Consider the following 17,178-nt stretch of genomic DNA (forward strand, 5'->3'; position numbering starts at 1 on the left):
ATTCACAGAAATTGTAAACAAGCCTCCTCCTCAGTTACCTCATTGATTATTATGGTTTATGGCTGATGAGAATTTAATTTCCCTATTTAGCACCTTAAACTGAATCAGGTTGTAATAATTTCTCCATTTTGTGTTTCAACCAATACACCAGGAGGAAGAACGTTAAGTTATTACCATAACCTTGGTTCCTTGAAATAGAAATGTAACCATTACCTCATGGGTATTAATCCTTCGATGACATGTAACCTGAATCGATATTCCTAAGACGCACCTAAGACTTGTGACGCAGTCGTGCAAGTCCCCGAGGGCATAAAAGAGACTGCAGTCACTCAAAACTTCATTTTTAACTCAAGACTGCTGTAAAAGACACAGAGGCCTTGAAGGTTAATGGTTATATTTCTATTTCAGGGAACCAGGGTTATGGTAATGACCTAACGTTCCCTTTCAAGTACGAAATGTAACCATTACCTCACAGGTAGTGTAAACAAGTCTTGCGGCTCGGGTTCGTAGTCCCTTTAAAAATTGACCCAGGCACAAGATTTGATGTGTTTTAATAGCACATTCATGCTGCTTTATTGTTTACAGAAATCAAGAACCAAATAAACAAAACCAAAACAAACACCTAACTCCACTTCAGAGTGCTAACTAAAACTGTGATGCAGGTCCCTGACTAACGTACAGGACAGCTAAGCTGTTTACCTGCCAAACAAAACACACTTTTAACAAATCAAACAAACCAAAAACACACAGTACCCTTTCATATGCTTGTGCACACTCTGAAGCGGGCTCTCCACACAGCAGCCCTGAACAAACTGGCTGCAGTCTTTAAATACCCTGCACCTGGCTCTAATTTACAATGACATCGAGGTGCAGGGGATAATTAACAATAAAACAATTAACAATAAAACAATTAAACTAACCATAATACACTTAAACAATAGAATTAAGTTAACCATAACATGCTTTTGCATATGTTTTTTAAATCAGGGAAAATCCGCCCTCTCCCTGCTACCTTACAGTAGACATATCAAAACTGTCGCAAGAAATATTGCAGACCAAGTGAAAAGCTACAAGACTCGGCCAAGGCCACCTTGCGCATTGCCACAATGAACCGAGTACAAGTAACAGAGCTACAAAATTGTGGGGAACTCACCTCTAATTGCTGTAAGGGTTGAGCTCGAGGCCGCCCTTAACACTCTTGCTCCAAAACCAGGTTTTTGTGGATCCACAACACTCAGCCGATAGAACCGTGTAAAAGTATGGGGCAAAGCCCACACCGCTGCATCGCAAATGTCTCCAACAGTTGCGCCCTGGAATAAAGCCCATGAAGTTGCCATGCCCCTGGTAGAATGGGCAGTGAGCTTCTCTGGAGGGGCCAAGTTTGCACAATCATATGCAGTCTGAACGGTATCTGTGATCCATCTTGATAGCCTCTGTTTAGACAGTGCTTGCCTATGGGACTTAGCCCCATAACAGATAGAAAACTGTTCAGACTGCCTCCATAAAAATATGCTAGTGTCTGCACCAAGCAAAGCGTCTGGAGCTCCCACTCTCTATCAGACTGGAAAGGAGGTGGCTGAAAAGACTCAAGCTCCACTGTCTGGTTCATGTGGAATGCCGAGGTGGTTTTTGGCAAAAAAGCAGGATTAGTCCAAAGTGTGACTTTCGCCATGGCTTCTGCAAAAATTAAGCAGGCTTTTGCAACTGAAAAAGCTTGCATCTCACTCACCCACTTAGCAGATGTAATAGCGAGCAAGAAAGCCGTTTTCATTGATACATATTTCTGCTCTACTGAATGCAGGGACTCCAAGGGAGGCTTCATAAGTGCTTCCAGCACCACATTAAGCCTCCAACAAGGGACAATCCTTCATATGCGGCCGAAGCCATCAAGCACCCTTTAAAAATTCCCCCACCAGGAAATGAGCTCCTGGAAGACTGAATCAATTTTAATATGACAAGTCGAAATGGCTGCCAAAAAGACCTTTAAATGTAGAGGGGGATTTCACTTCATCAAATAGGTCCAGTAAAAATTGCAGTATAACTGCTATGGGACTGGTTGTAGGGTCTAATCCCTTAGGCAGGCACCACATTTGAAAAACGCCCCACTTGGGAATGTGTGGATTGCACTCTGACATTCTGTAGAGTGTCAATGACCCTATTAGAAATCCCCAGACTGCTCAAATGGTGCCATTCAGGGGCCAGACCCAGAGCTGCAGGCTCGATTGTCCGGGTTGCCACGTCGTCTCCAGTGTCTGACTCAGCAGGTCATGGCGGTTTAATAACCTCCACGGCTGGCCTCTCAGGAGCTGTATTAGGGTTGAAAACCAGTCTCCTGGTCTGGTCTTGCCTGATCTTTTCTAAGCACAATGAGAGCAAGGTGAGTGGAGGAAAGGCATACAGAAACTGCCTCGGCCATTGGTGTGCCAAGGGATCTATTGCCAGTGGGTCCCCGGTTCCCGTTATTGAGAACCAAAGGGGACAACGGGTCGATTCTTGGGAGGCAAACAGGTCCACCTGTGCTCTCCCGAACAACTTCCAAACGAGGCTCACCGTTCTAGGAGAAGCCTCCATTCTGAGACACTGGAGACTGTACTGGAAAGGAGGTCCGCTGCCCAATTCGTCACCCCGGGAAGATGTACTGCCCGCAGTGAAAGGAGGTGATGGTGCGCCCAAAGCAACAGCTTGCAGGGAACCCGGTGGAGACTGGGGAACCTGAGCCAGCCCTGGTGGTTTATGTATGCCACGACAGTAGTGTTGTCCATCTGGACAAGCACATGTCTGCCCTGCACCGCCTGCAAAAAATTCTACAAGGCTAGAAACACTGCCTGCAGTGCCAGAATATTTATATGGAGAGCCTGCCTCGGGGGTCTACATACTCCTTGCACTCCCCTGCCGTTCCACACGGTGCCCCAGCCGAGGCTGGACGCATGCGTGGTGACAATCTCTCTCCTGGTAACACTGCCCAGCACTACGTCTAAGCGTAGGTGAGCAGGCTGTGTCCACTAGGATAGTGTCTGTAAACAGTGCTGTGGTTCAATGTGGGTTGAAAAACCCTGCTGTTGAAACAGCCTTGGAGAAGGCGCATGTGTAGAAGACCCAAGGGGAGTGTCTGGGAAGCTGCTGCCATCAAGCCCATAAGCTACTGAAACAGCATTACTGTGAGCTTCTTGCTGAGCTGAAAAAGATTCAGACAAGCAGCTATTCTCTGCACTCTGTCTTCTGACAGAGTGGACAACATGGTCTTGGAATCCAGACACACTCCTAAATAGGAGGCTGTCTGTGAAGGTGTGAGATGGCTTTTTGCATAGTTCACTGTGTTTTGTGTGAGCCCCTGCCTGTGCTGGAGATTGAGCACAGAATCAGCCAATCGTCCAGATAATTGAGCACTCTGATGCCCTAGAATCTCAATGGTGCCAGAATACCTTCCGTGCACTTTGAAAATGCACTGGGGGCTAAAGAGAGGCCAAACTCGAAACTTGTATGCTGGCCCTTGGAAAGGGAACCTGAGGTCCTTCTTGTGCCGATTTTATTGGGATGTGAAAGTAAGAGTCTTTTAAATCCATCGTAGTGAAACAGCTGCCTGGCCTTACTGACTGCAACAACTGTGCATGGTTAACATTTTGAACCTCCGTCGACTCAGATAAAGGTTGACCTGTCCGAGACCAAGGATTGGTCTGGGGACACCATCCCGATTGGGCACCAGGAAGTACCTGGAGTAAAACCCTTCTTGAGGATGAACTGTGCAAATAGCCCGCCTCTGCAGCAGGGCTGTCACACCCGAGACAATACCAATGAGGCTCGCAAATCCATGACCAACAATGTAGTCACGCCTCGAAATGGAGGAGGACCGTGTTTGAATTAAGCGATAGAGCCAGTCGATGCGAGGGTGCTAACAAAAGTTAAGGTCATCTACTACACGGTAGAGCCCGCATCGAGAGGGCTCTGTAGACACAGGTGTACAGGGCAACGGTATGGTACAGTACACAGACTGTGCAAAACAAGGGCAGTGCAGTGCAGTATGGTGGGCAATGCACAGTATACACGGCACAGTATAGTGCTAATGACATATTATATTGTATATTATAATGCCCAATGTACAGTATATACAGTCAGTATATAGTGCACAATAACCCCTGATACGGGTGTACGGTACACATGGTACAGTATACGGTAAGGTACAGTACAGGGTATGGTGCACACGGTATAGTATGGTGCAGAGTACAGTCCACTACCGTTAAAGTAACCTCGTTCACTAAGAACGGTAGTAGATCAGTGACCTACAGTTACTGAAGAAGCAATATGCGGGTATGCCCACCCGTTTAGCTTCTGGCTTAACACAACACAGCCCTAAGACTGGAGGAAGTCTGCTGTCAGCCGTGAAAGCCTTCGAAACGGTACTGCAAGCAGAAACCAGAACAGCAACGAAACACTGTGGGAAGGACTGAAAGCAATCAGACCCGAAGCACAGCTGAGCCCTGCAACTGCCAGTGAATCGGAAGGGTAACATTGTTCGTTGTACAAAGTACAGTTACCCCAGGAGCGAGATAGGTATGCTTACCTATAACGCTTTTTAGCTAACCACAGATCAAAACCCAAGGAAAGCCCACAGTTAGAGCCCTAACAGTCTTCACTAACTCTGCAAGTAGATCTTAATGTGGTACAGAGACACTGGGAAAAACTGCAAGCAGCGCACGGGTCTCTGTCAGCCGCCGCATTAGTATTTCTGTGAAAAAAAGATTGATACAAGAGAAATGAATTTGAATTTGTTCTCACACAAAACAGTTACCATTATTTTAATATATTTTTTATAATAATAAAAAAAAAAAAACACAATTTTTATTTCACACTTCAACCGAAGCTAGCAGCTTATGAGAGAGCACCAGTAGCCAGCTTAAGGCGTTCTATTGCGGGAAGAGGCAGCACAGAACTACATTTCCCATCATCCAGGATGATGGGAAATGTAGTTTTGAGATGTCCATGCAAGTACATGGGAAGCCATCTTGAGGCAGGGAATGCAATTTAAAAGTTTAAAAAAGTGGTCAAAATATAATTCTTTTTTTAATTAATTAAAACAATACACACAAGTTGTGTAAATAGTTGTATGAACACATGGGAACATGTAAAACAATAAACTAAAAAGGTCCTTATGTACCCTTTACTATGGGTGAGGTAATGGTTACATTTTGTACTTGAAAGGGAACCAGATACGACTATGGAATTATATTATGCAATTATATTATGCACTTCTGCTCACACACACACAGCAGGACGTTATTATAGAGCAAGAAGAGCAGCTCATCATGTTTGTCTTTAAAGTCATTAAAGTGTAGTTGTTTTGTTTTATTTTAACTGCTCCAGCCAGAGCATGGGAGTCCACACAGCAATTAAGAATATCCTGTACAGGGTAAAGTTCATTTCATGTATTACTTCTGTGGCTTAAGTGATTCAAACAAATGCTGGAAACGTGACTGTGGAAGGATGGTGGGTAATTCACTGACACAGGAGACAGACAGGTGAATTTGGCAACACCGCACAGGTGCCCAGTTTTATTTCAGGGTGCTGTTTTTTCTTTAGTCCCGCAGATGGCGCTGTGGGTCCGTGGTCTGATTTACCAACGATGGTAAACAGAACCACGGGCATACCAAGCGATGGTACACAATACCGGCGCCCTTGCAGGTGCTTCGAAACAATAATTCAAAACAGAAGGCATAAAGAAACAGGAAAAATAAAACAGTAACAAAAACTACAAAGAAAAGGTGCTGCACTTTGCAGCGATATCCCGGTCGCCGCTGCCCGTGCGACCCGGATCACCGTCCTACACTGCCGGCTCACTAGCTTGCTCTGATATACTAATCAGGGGTCTGCCCAAGGGTTCCCCGCCCTCACTGTCTCGCTCTGAACCTCAGTTTCTTTCTCTCCCACTGGCTCTTGGTCGTTGACCCGCGCTTCCGCACTCTCGGCGCGTTTAACAGGGCAGACCTGAGGAAACAACAGAGCGTTAATTTATAGGGCTAACAATCTCCCAAGACACGCCTCTCAGCCATTCAGAGAGGGGGAAAGTCCACACACCCACTTTCCCACCTCCCTGTGTCACTGCCATGACTCACAGGCGGTTGTTGGACGACTGCCGCCCTCTTCCTGCAGCCCGTGAACATGCCAGCAGAGTCAGCACAGATCTCTCCCTGTTACAGAGACACTGATACTAGATCCCAAAATACATGTGATATGGAATTGCTCCAAATTAAAATCTTATTGTGAAAAACATTTTATCCCATTTGTATAGAATATTAGATTATGATATTCCATTTTCAGCTAGACTTGTAATTCTTGGGAACACAACACTGCTTTTACTAACAAAACCACTTGAACTGGATGTAATATCTAAATATCATATGTTTTAATTTGATTTATACTTGCATTTTATTTAATACTGATACTGATAATATATGCCATGTTTCAGATCAATCGCTTCACCGGTTCCCAAGAAGATTTCGAAAGGTTTTATCGAAAAATGCGTCGCGGCGCCAATTGCAAGGACGCAGCAGCAACATTTTTTCAGCATCCGACAGCCAATGTATCCAGCTTGTTAGCTGCCAAGTCAGAACCTGATCAGTCACACAGCTTCGAAGCAGCAGGAATTTAAAGTTTTGGGAAATAAAAAAAATAAAAAAAACAACTTTAACAATTGGCTTCCCAGCCTTTGGCTTGGAAGCCTAATAATAAACTGCAAACACTATAAAACTCAAACTCCCAGAAGTGTCATGCTTTGGCTCGTCTTCCAAGTAACCTATCCCTGCTTTTCCTATGATTGACATGTTTTCAACTGCATACCTTAACACAACCTCTTGAAGTTGAAAACGATGAACTGGAAGTGAAGCACTGAAGTTTCTGCACAGAACAAAACTTTATCATCACCAAAAGCTCAGAACAAATACTATTTAAAAAAAAAAAAATCCCCATTTGTGATAATATCTGAATTCTTCATATAGGAAATGTGGGAGATAAATTAATTATTGCTTAATTTTATATATACATTTTCCTAATTCATAACCAATTATAAAGTGACAGTGGATTACTTTAAGATAATTTGCATTTCTTCACTTGACCACAGAAATGAATATATTGTAAAAATGCAAATGAGCTTGTGATAAATGATCCCGTACTTCCATCTCTTTCAGCAAACGTTAAGAATGCAATATTAATTCATTCCTAGCGCAGGTAGAAAAATGTATTTTAAATTCAGCCTCTTGGTGACCAAGTTTCCCCTAAGGCGGCTGTTCCTGATTTAAAGCCAGTTGAACTTTAAAAAGTGTCACATAAATAAAAAATAATTTAAATAAAAAAAGTTTTTTTTTCAGTAGCTGAAGAGTCATACTTGAGTGATTTTTCAGTCACTTTTAGTCTTGCCTAGTTTATTTCATTAAAATAGTAACAGGGCATTCTAGTTAGCTTACAAAAATAAAAAAAAAATCTAGCGCAGATGTGCCTCTTGTGTTGTAAGTGCATGGAATAAATTACCTCCAGCCAGGTACTAAAACATGTATGGTTCATTCCATGCCAACTGAGCCAGTGCCATTGCCAGTGTCTCAGATTTTCCTAGAAAAATTCACCCAGTAACAGAATTGAAACATACAGAGGGGGATTTTAAGCCATTCTCTGTGTCTACTTGGTTTCTGGTCACAAACTCCCCCACTGACAAAGAATGCTTTTAAAAAGAGTCGTAAACGAAATACTGGACAAATGGCTTATCTTCACGATTGCTGAATGACTCCACTGGCACCTCAACCCAGACAGTTCTGCATGGTTTGACACCCAAGACAGGAACCAATCCATCACATAAATCCAGCCGACAGGGTGTGGAATAGGGGACCAATGGAGAACAAGGGGCCGCGTCGGAATGAGAACAACCAATGAAAAACACTCCACATGGACTCAGGCACCGCCAAAAATAACCAAACTATCCAATCCCAGGGGTAAAGAGAACATTACAAAAGTATGAGCACGACACTCAAACAGCCATTTCAAGTCGACATAAATTTAAGTATATTCAGTTTATTGAGCTGGCAGTGCCGGAGTTTGCGGTGGAATATCCCAGACATAACCAGACGAAGAGTGCACATATTGGTGGAGGAATTGCTGTTTCAGTGGAATACATAAATAGTTAATGACTCTTGTTCTTTGTAGAGGCATTTTTTTGGAAATAAAAATATATATATATATATATATATATATATATATAAATATATATATAAAATATATATATATATATATATATATATATATATATATATATATATATATATATATATATATATATGAGACTGATTTAATGATGCTTTGATTATCAAATATCAACAAGCGTAAATATTTGTGTTACTAACGATACCACTGTTAGGATTAACCTTCGTCTTAAGTAGCTGTCAGGAATGCAGTTGTAACCTCAAGGGAATCTCCCATAGATTGCATTGGATCGCTGATCAACCAGCGGGAGTGGGGAGTGTTGTTGTTTAAACCTTTTTTTCTTTACTGTTTAGTTTAGTTAAGTGTTCTTTTCTGTATTATTTTAGTTTAGTTGCTGCACCTTTAGTTTTTCCTTTATTTAATTTTATTTCTAATAAAACGTTTCCTTTGTATTCACCGGAAGCGTTGCCTAGTCTGATTATTCTGATAGACGTCAGGTTCTTTATGATTTGAATTCAAAACAAGGTATTTTATTATTACAATTTAAACTAGTCCAAATACAAATATTACCTTGCACTATACAGAACCTTAGGAACCAGTCTTCCAAGTTCTGTTGAAAAACTGTTGGTTTCAAGTCCCACCACTGGTCATTAAACCCCCTTGAAATTTGAAATCACCCAAATATGTTTGGATAGATGTTAATGAGATCTACACACATCTAGAAAAATATGTTGGTATCCGGGGATTTTTGATTTTGGCAGATTTTTGAAGTTGCATTTGTCTTGCATTCAAGCCTTGCTTGTGGCCACTTTGGTGAGGTTAAAGTACCACATAGTTCTATCCAAACTGGCTGTTTCTTCAATTGTGCATTCTCTGAGGATTGATCTAGAGGAAAAAGTAACAATGTGGGCTTCTAATGGCACTACCTTGGAGCTGAGGGGTTATGAACTTGCATATGGGGGTTTAATGACCAGTGGTGGGACTAGAAACCAAATGTTTTTCACAGAATTTGGAAGACTGGTACCTAAGGGTCTTATAGCAATACTTCCATTTGAGGACCCACATCCCCTACAGGGTAAAGGGTTAGGCTGAAGTTTGAATTCATTTGCCAGAAGTGAGTAGGGTGCTCTTAGTATTTTTTTCTGATACAAGTATAATGAGGTGCTACACATGATGGCAGCATCTAAATTGCACCAGGGTGATTTTTCTGGTCAAGGTCGCTTTCTCACTTTAGGTTGACATTTGCAAAGTCACAGGTCAAAGGGGACATTTAAAAAAATAATGGCTATCATTTCTGAACTCAGCATGTCAGAAAACCCCCAGGTGAACTGTTCTTGGACAGTCTGTGACGGACGGGAAGTAAATGATTGAAAAAATTTTTTTTGGTCACGTGTTTGTAAAAATGCTCTTCTAGACGTTTCCTTTTTGTATTTTCTTATTCTTTATTTTAATTTGTGAAGTCTGGGTGCATGTTCATATGTGTGTGTGTGTGTGTGTGTAATAGCGGCACCATAGAAAGTAAGATGGCACAGTTTTAAAATCAGCACCCACCCATGTACATTACAGTATTGCTGGTTCAGACTTCTCTGTTGGCTGGTTTGCACATTATAACAGATCAATTTCTCACATGCACATTTTGTTCTTTTTTTTTTTCAGGACCTTTTGTTCATACTTTAGAGGCGACTAGTGATGGGCTGGTATAAAATTTGCACGGTATGATAATGACCAAAGAAATATGATAGTAACTTTAATATCACGTATACAGTACATCACGCAAGTTATAAAATTAGTACAATTCACAAAAAGCAATTTTAACTTCTTTTTTTTTTTTTTTTTTTTAAAGACAATCAGAATTTGAAAACTTTAAAATAACATCCTAAAGTTGTACAATATCCAGCATGTTATACTACCTGTAACAGTGGAGACGGTGGGTGAGTCACTGATGCACACGGAGATGTTTATTTGAGACGCCTGACAGGCGCACAGTTTTATTTTGGCTACCACCAATGGTATTATTATTCCTGTGTTTTGTTTGCGCTTTTGTCACAGTCCTTTCAGCACATGCAAGTGCCACTTAAATCAATAGCAAAGTGAGAAAATCAAACGATGAAAGTAAAAAGGAAAACACAACACTGTAAACCAAACTACAAACAAATACTGATTTAAGCAGGGTCACGCTACCTCCCCTAATCCTCACTATAGACTATGGGACCCCCTCTGAGCTAATGTACACACCGTCCTAGTACGCTCACCCCATACAATCAAGTAGGTCAAAGTAAACACACCCCTGCTTAACTCCCATGACTGGCAGGCAGATCAAAACAGGGATTGCGATCACCCCCACCCCCCCCCCCCCCCCCCCATCGCAGGATAATGCAAGTAGTGCCCGATCTCCCCTCTCAGACTACCACAGTAGATTTTTTTATATTATTAAGATCCATCCTTTGCTCAAAATTGGTGCTGCAGTTTGGTTGTTAGAAAAATTGTAACTTACAATAAACAAACAAATAAATAGTGATTTGTTCTGTTGATGGTGAACAGAATTAGTAAATTATCAGTAAAACACAACCATTTACTAATACAGGTTATTTAAGTGCAGAGAATTGTTATTTCACAAATTGATCTTCCTCAGACACTTTGCTAAGGATGAAAGTATCACTGCATAGTTTAAAGCATGTTTGCAGTAGAAATATAAAGTGATTAAGATATTTTCAGTGTAGAATAACAGGAACTGTGTCAATACCGTCTGTGTCCATCAGAAAAGACTTTGTTTGTGTGAGATTGTATATGTATTGCTGCTCGCTTTGCCTTGCTTGTCACTGCTGCTGTTACTGTGTTTGTGTGTTCCAGTCCTGGGTTTGTCAATTCCAGATGTTGATGCATTAGATTCACACATTCTTCTTCACAGAGACCCCCCCCCCCCGAAAAAGAAAGAAAATAGTAAACAATAAAAAATAAAAATTAAAAAAAAAACAAAAAACTGAAATGTCATCATTTTTTAAGTATTCATCCTCCTGGGTCAATACTTGGTTGAACCACCTCTGGCAACTATTACATCCAGTAGTCTTTATTAACTTTGCACACCGTGATGGATCAATATTTGTTCATTCCTCCTTTCAAAATTGCTCAAGCTCTGTCAAGTTAGTTGGGGAACGGTGATGGACAGCAATTTTGAGGTCGCCACAGATTTTCAATGGGATTAAGGTCAGAACTCTGACATGGCCACTCAAGGACATCTATTTTCTTCATTTTAAGCCACTCCAGTGTTGCTCTGGCATTGTGCTTTGGATCATTGTCCTGTTGAAAGACAAACTTCTTCCACAGTGAATCTGAGGCTCTTAAATGCGAAAAAAGGGATGGTGACCGAATATTTCTTCAAAGCACTGTGTGTGTGTGTATATCTATCTATCTATCTATCTATCTCTATATATATATATATATATATATATATATATATATATATATATATATATACACACACACACACACACACACACACACACACACACACACACACAGGCAGTCCTCGCACTTATGACACAATTGGTTCCTGAAAGTCGCGTTGTAAGTTGAAGCACATTTTCCCATAGGAACAATGTTATAAATTGGGGTTACGTTCCTGACTCTTCAGCCAGATAATATATTTTTACAAAAATGACCCATTATATTGTACTATAAGATATATATATTACAAATTATATATAGATATAGATATAGATTTATATATATATATATATATAAAAACTCTTTACACTCAGCCCGTTGATTTTGGGGCACGGGTGCGCCCGGTGGTTCCTCACATATTACTCAGGCACAGTAAAAGCTAGGGGCTTTCCAATGACGTATCCAGTGTGGTACTCCAAGTCGGAACACTTGACCGAGTCAGGGCGACCACGACAGGTACTACAGTCGAAGCAGGGTTATAATTCAAATGCGTCGTAGGTGCCGTGCGGCGTAAGTCTATGAGCGTGTGTGTGTGTGTAATTTCATCTGGGGTTTCTGTGATGTCATAAAATTGAGACCAAAGGTCAAGTCATTTATAAACTGTCACAGAAACCAGAGATGGAATTGTAACTCACTGATGGAGGCCCATCTATTACTTTTTTTAAAACATGGATATAAATATTAAAGACGACAATGTACAGCAGTACAGTTTTGTTTTTGTTTTTAAACATACTGTTTCATTGCTGTACAGACGTTCTATGTCGTTATCCGTTAGTGCTTCAGCTTTATTTGGATGATTGCCTTTTTACTGCGTTTTAATGTCCCGTTCCTCTCCAGTTTCTCTGAGAAATGAGTGTACCAGCTTTACATCATTTTTAATGTATTTATTTTTTTAACGTATTCTCATTTAGTTGATCAATAATGAACATTTCCATACTATGGATGTTGTTGAGTGATGAAAATGAGACATATTGTGTTTGAATTGAAAGTGATGGTCTCAAGGAATCGAGTGGGTCAAAGTTCAAGTATATGCGCGTCATGTGCGCATGCTCGGTGTCCGAACCGCAGTATATATATTTTATCCCAACAAGCCAGCTGCCCAACGTTTCGATATGTTGTACATATTTTTCTCAAAGAGGCATGTGTTTTAATCAAAACATAGGAGGTATTTACAGGTTTTTGAAGGCATGACGACAACTGGTTATTGTTTGTATTCAATCCATGATTTATTCTTACATGATGTAATGGTGTTCTATATATTGTGACCATTTTTACTTTTATTTTTAAATCGATACATATATAAAGTTACAGTGGCATAACAAAATGAACTCAGTGTCTGGCAAAATGCCTAGAACAGCACAAGAGACAAAAAGCATTTAACCTGGGCTATGTGCAAACTGAAATTGAATGCAAAAAGAGTAGGTGTGTCGAGAAGAACAGCCTGAAAGGGGCTGCTGCCACTGAGCTGTGGAACAACCTTAAAAATGAACAGTATTGTTTTTGTAAATGAACACAACAAGAACACACTGCAATCTGTTCAATGTATGTATGGCTGCCCTACTGAATTTTGTAAAATTGTTAACCTGACACCACTTTCTGAACAATCAAAGAAAACCGTTTTTTTTTTTTTTCTTCTGCTGGCTGCTAAGTTTAGGCCGTGTAAAGCTTTTAAAATGTTGATAACGTTAATGAATAGGTCAACCCCACATGGAATTTTAAATGTAACAGTTTAGATGCACTCAAGGAATTGTAACTGCAGTGTGAAATCACTGTAATAACATTTTACCTGCAGTTATAACAGCAGGTAACAAAAGCATACAGTAACTGTTCTTGGCTGTCATTAGTACCAATCTGTTGCACTTTCACTGCAACTTTCATTCAAGTTTTTCATATAGAAAGTACAAGAGCCTGGGATCACATATTATATTATATATATATATATATATATATATATATATATATATATATATATATATATATATATATATATACACACACACAGTGCCTTGCAAAATTATTCAGACCCCTGACCAATTCTCTCATATTACTGAATTACAAATGGTACATTGAAATTTCGTTCTGTTTGATATTTTATCTTAAAGCACTGAAATTCAGAATCAATTATTGTAAGGTGACATTGGTTTTATGTTGGGAAATATTTTTAAGAAAAATAAAAAACTGAAATATCTTGCTTGCATAAGTATTCAACCCCTGTGCTGTGGAAGCTCCCAGTTTGCACCGATGAAAGAAATTGCCCTAACGAGGGCACAGTTACCTTACCATTGGCCTCCACCTGTGAACCATTAAAGTTGCTGTCACATTGTCTGGCTAAAAACCCCACTGTTGAAGGATCATTGTTAAGGCTGTGAATCTGAAGGAAAATGAAGACCAAAGAGCATTCTATAGATGTTAGAGATAAACTAATACAAATGCATAGATTAGTGAAAGGGTATAAAATAATATCCAAGTGTTTGGAATTCCCAATGAACACAATTGGATCAATAATCAGGAAGTGGAAGCTGCATCACACCACCCAGGCACTGCCAAGAAAAGGTCGTTCCTCAAAACTCAGCGCTCAAACAAGGAGGAGACTTGTGAGAGAAGCCACAGAGAGGCCAACAATCACTTTGAAGGAGCTACAGAGTTCAGTGGCTGGGAGTGGAGTAATGGTGCACCAGTCAACCATATCAAGAGTTCTGCATAACACTGGCCTGTATGGGAGGGTGGCTAGAAAGAAGCCATTTTTCTCAAAAAGTACTATCTGAAAGTACATCTGGAGTTTGCCAGAAAGCATGAGAGTGACCCAGCTGTGATGTGGGAAAAAGGTTTTGGGGTCAGATAAGACCAAGATAGAGCTTTTTGGCCAAAACTCAAAGCGCTGTGTGCGGCGCAAACCTAACACTGCCCATGCCTCAAAACACACCATCCCTACAGTGAAGTATGGTGGTGGCAGCATCATGCTGTGGGGATGCTTCTCTTCAGCAGGGACTGGGCATCTTGTTACAATTGAAGGAAGAATGGATGGAGCAAAATACAGGAAAATACTGCAAGAGAATCTGCTTCAGTCCGCTAAAAAACTGAAGCTTGGGAGGAAATTCACTTTTCAGCAGGACAATGATCCCAAGCACAAGGCCAAAGCAACATTGGAGTGGCTCAAGAACAAAAAGGTGAATGTCCTACAGTGGCCCAGTCAAAGTCCTGATCTCAATCCCATTGAGAATCTGTGGCACTATTTGAAAATTGCGGTCCACAAGTGTCGTCCAACCAACCTAAACAACCTGGAGCAAATCTGCCAAGAAGAATGGGCCAAAATCACTCTGACACTGTGTGCAAAGCTGGTACATACTTACCCCAAAGGACTTAAAGCTGTTATTGCAACAAAAGGTGGCTCTACCAAATATTAATGTGTGGGGGTTGAATACTTATGCAAGCAAGATATTTCAAAAATATTTCCCAACATAAAACCAATGTCACCTTACAAAAATTGATTTTGAGTTTAAGTGTTTTAAAATAAAATATCGAACAGAACGAAATTTCAATGTACCATTTGTAATTCGGTAATACGAGAGAATTGGTCAAGGGTCTGAATACTTTTGCAATATATATATATATATATATATATATATATCTATATATATATATATATATATATATATATATATATATATATATATATATATATATATACACACACACACCACACACACACACACACACACACACACAAACTGGGTAAAAGAATATGGCCCTTAGTTTTGAATATTTCCTGAAACAAAATGACTTACTACATTGATGCCCCTGAAGGACCACGTCATCAATGGCCAAGTATCCATGTTGTCCTGATGTGACTACTTCAAACACAACCTGCAAATCAAAACACAATGATTTCAGTCAAACTTTGTAATGCATACAGAGTAAGCTTTAAATTATTGTGCCACATTACAGGTAAGGTATAACACGTTTCCGCATCTGTTCATTAGAAAAGACTATAGGATTATTCTGTGTCAAATCAACCAAAATCCAGATTTTGATTTTGCTTATGTTCGGTGTAGTGGAAGATACAGGTCAGGTATGAAACCCGGCCAAATATTTAAGCTCAGTGATGAAGATTTGTTGAGATACACTTTTGTAAGGAGGGGGGCACACTTGAAACGCGTCTCATTTGGATTGATTTTGAGGATCTAAAAATGATATTTAGAATATCAGTAGCTCTATGAATTATTCTGTACATGTAGCCAGGTAAGTCTTCTGTAGAATTCATGCAAAATAAGTACTACCACTTTAGTATTTCTGTGTTGCCTTAAAATTGAAAAAATGTCCAATTGTGAAATTCCTGAGTGATTTTTAAGTGCATGTTCTTTCTAAAGTGGAAGAGATATCACTTTCAAATTGTTCAGGTGTGCTCATAATTATCTGACTTTCTGTATGCAGCTCTGCTACTGTCTACCTACTTTACTGTCTGATTTAATGACCCCACAAAAAGCCTTCAGGACGAAAGTTTTGAAGATGGTCCCATCTTTGAAGGGCTGAAACTTCTTGTGGGACATGAGTTAACAAACTGACCTTTGGTGGGCTTATAGATGAGGACTTGAAGGGCTTGTGATAAAATAACTGACTTGGTAATGCATTTCCTTCATAGTTTAATAAATGTACAAACATGAACAACACGCATTTATATTGTTTTGGGTTATTTTGTACAATATTAGCAAACAGTCTGAGTTTAAACCAAGAGAAACCATAAATGTAAATAAATAAATAAATCCATAAAACTAAAACCATAGAATGTGTATAATCTTTATATGCAAGTGGTTTGTCATAGAGCTACAGCGGTACCGTTGACCTCTTATTTCTTCTTTGTTGCCGTCTTTAAAAATTGATTCCAGAAAAGTTCTGAAACAAACATTCATGGGTTATAGATGAGTGTTTGAAGGACTTGTTGTGAAATAATTGACTTGGTAATCTGTCTCCTTCACAGTTTAATAATTCTCTGTCCAGGTGGGGCACCACCACTATATAAAGACTTTAATCAGTCGACAGCAAGTCACAATCCATCACAAGACTCATTCAAAAACATGTCATAAAACCAATATCTGTTCCGCCCATATAATCTGAAGTCAGATTTTAAGAACATTGTGTCACACGCAGTTGCACCTGTAATTTAGATCTCCGAAAAATGAATGAAATACCTTTCTCTACACCACTGGAAAACAGATGGAGACCGATTACCAAGCCATTTATTAATACCTTTACAGGAATGCTCTATCTTGTACTGCAATCCACATACTTTAGAGGCCTTTATTATAGTCAATGTTGGTACTGTACTGTATATTGCCACTTTGCATGAAGTATTACTGTGGCAGGCTGGTGAGTGGATAGAGGCCCAGAGACAGACTGCAGTTCAAACAAATATACTTTTATTATAAATAAACACAAAATAAACATGCACAAGGGAAAAATAAAGGAATTTAAACACAAATAAAGCAACACAAAAAGAAAACTTGCAAAATTAAGGTTTCCAGGCTGGGCAATGCCTTCACTGGATTCACAAACCAC

General features: G+C 39.9%; 1 protein-coding gene across 9 annotated transcripts in view; it reads right to left on the bottom strand.

Annotated features, from left to right (window-relative positions):
• Positions 1–17,178, bottom strand: part of LOC121314478 (receptor-type tyrosine-protein phosphatase mu-like) — a 275,442-nt gene that overhangs the window by 160,489 nt on the left and 97,775 nt on the right. For all 9 annotated transcript variants that reach the window (XM_041247804.1, XM_041247803.1, XM_041247802.1 and 6 more), the window contains exon 4: positions 15,411–15,489. In XM_041247804.1, the coding sequence (XP_041103738.1) occupies positions 15,411–15,489 (79 nt within the window). The remainder of the gene's footprint in view (positions 1–15,410; positions 15,490–17,178) is intronic.

Source organism: Polyodon spathula, chromosome 4 (assembly GCF_017654505.1).
Source record: "Polyodon spathula isolate WHYD16114869_AA chromosome 4, ASM1765450v1, whole genome shotgun sequence".
NCBI classification, from domain to species: Eukaryota; Metazoa; Chordata; class Actinopteri; order Acipenseriformes; family Polyodontidae; genus Polyodon; species Polyodon spathula.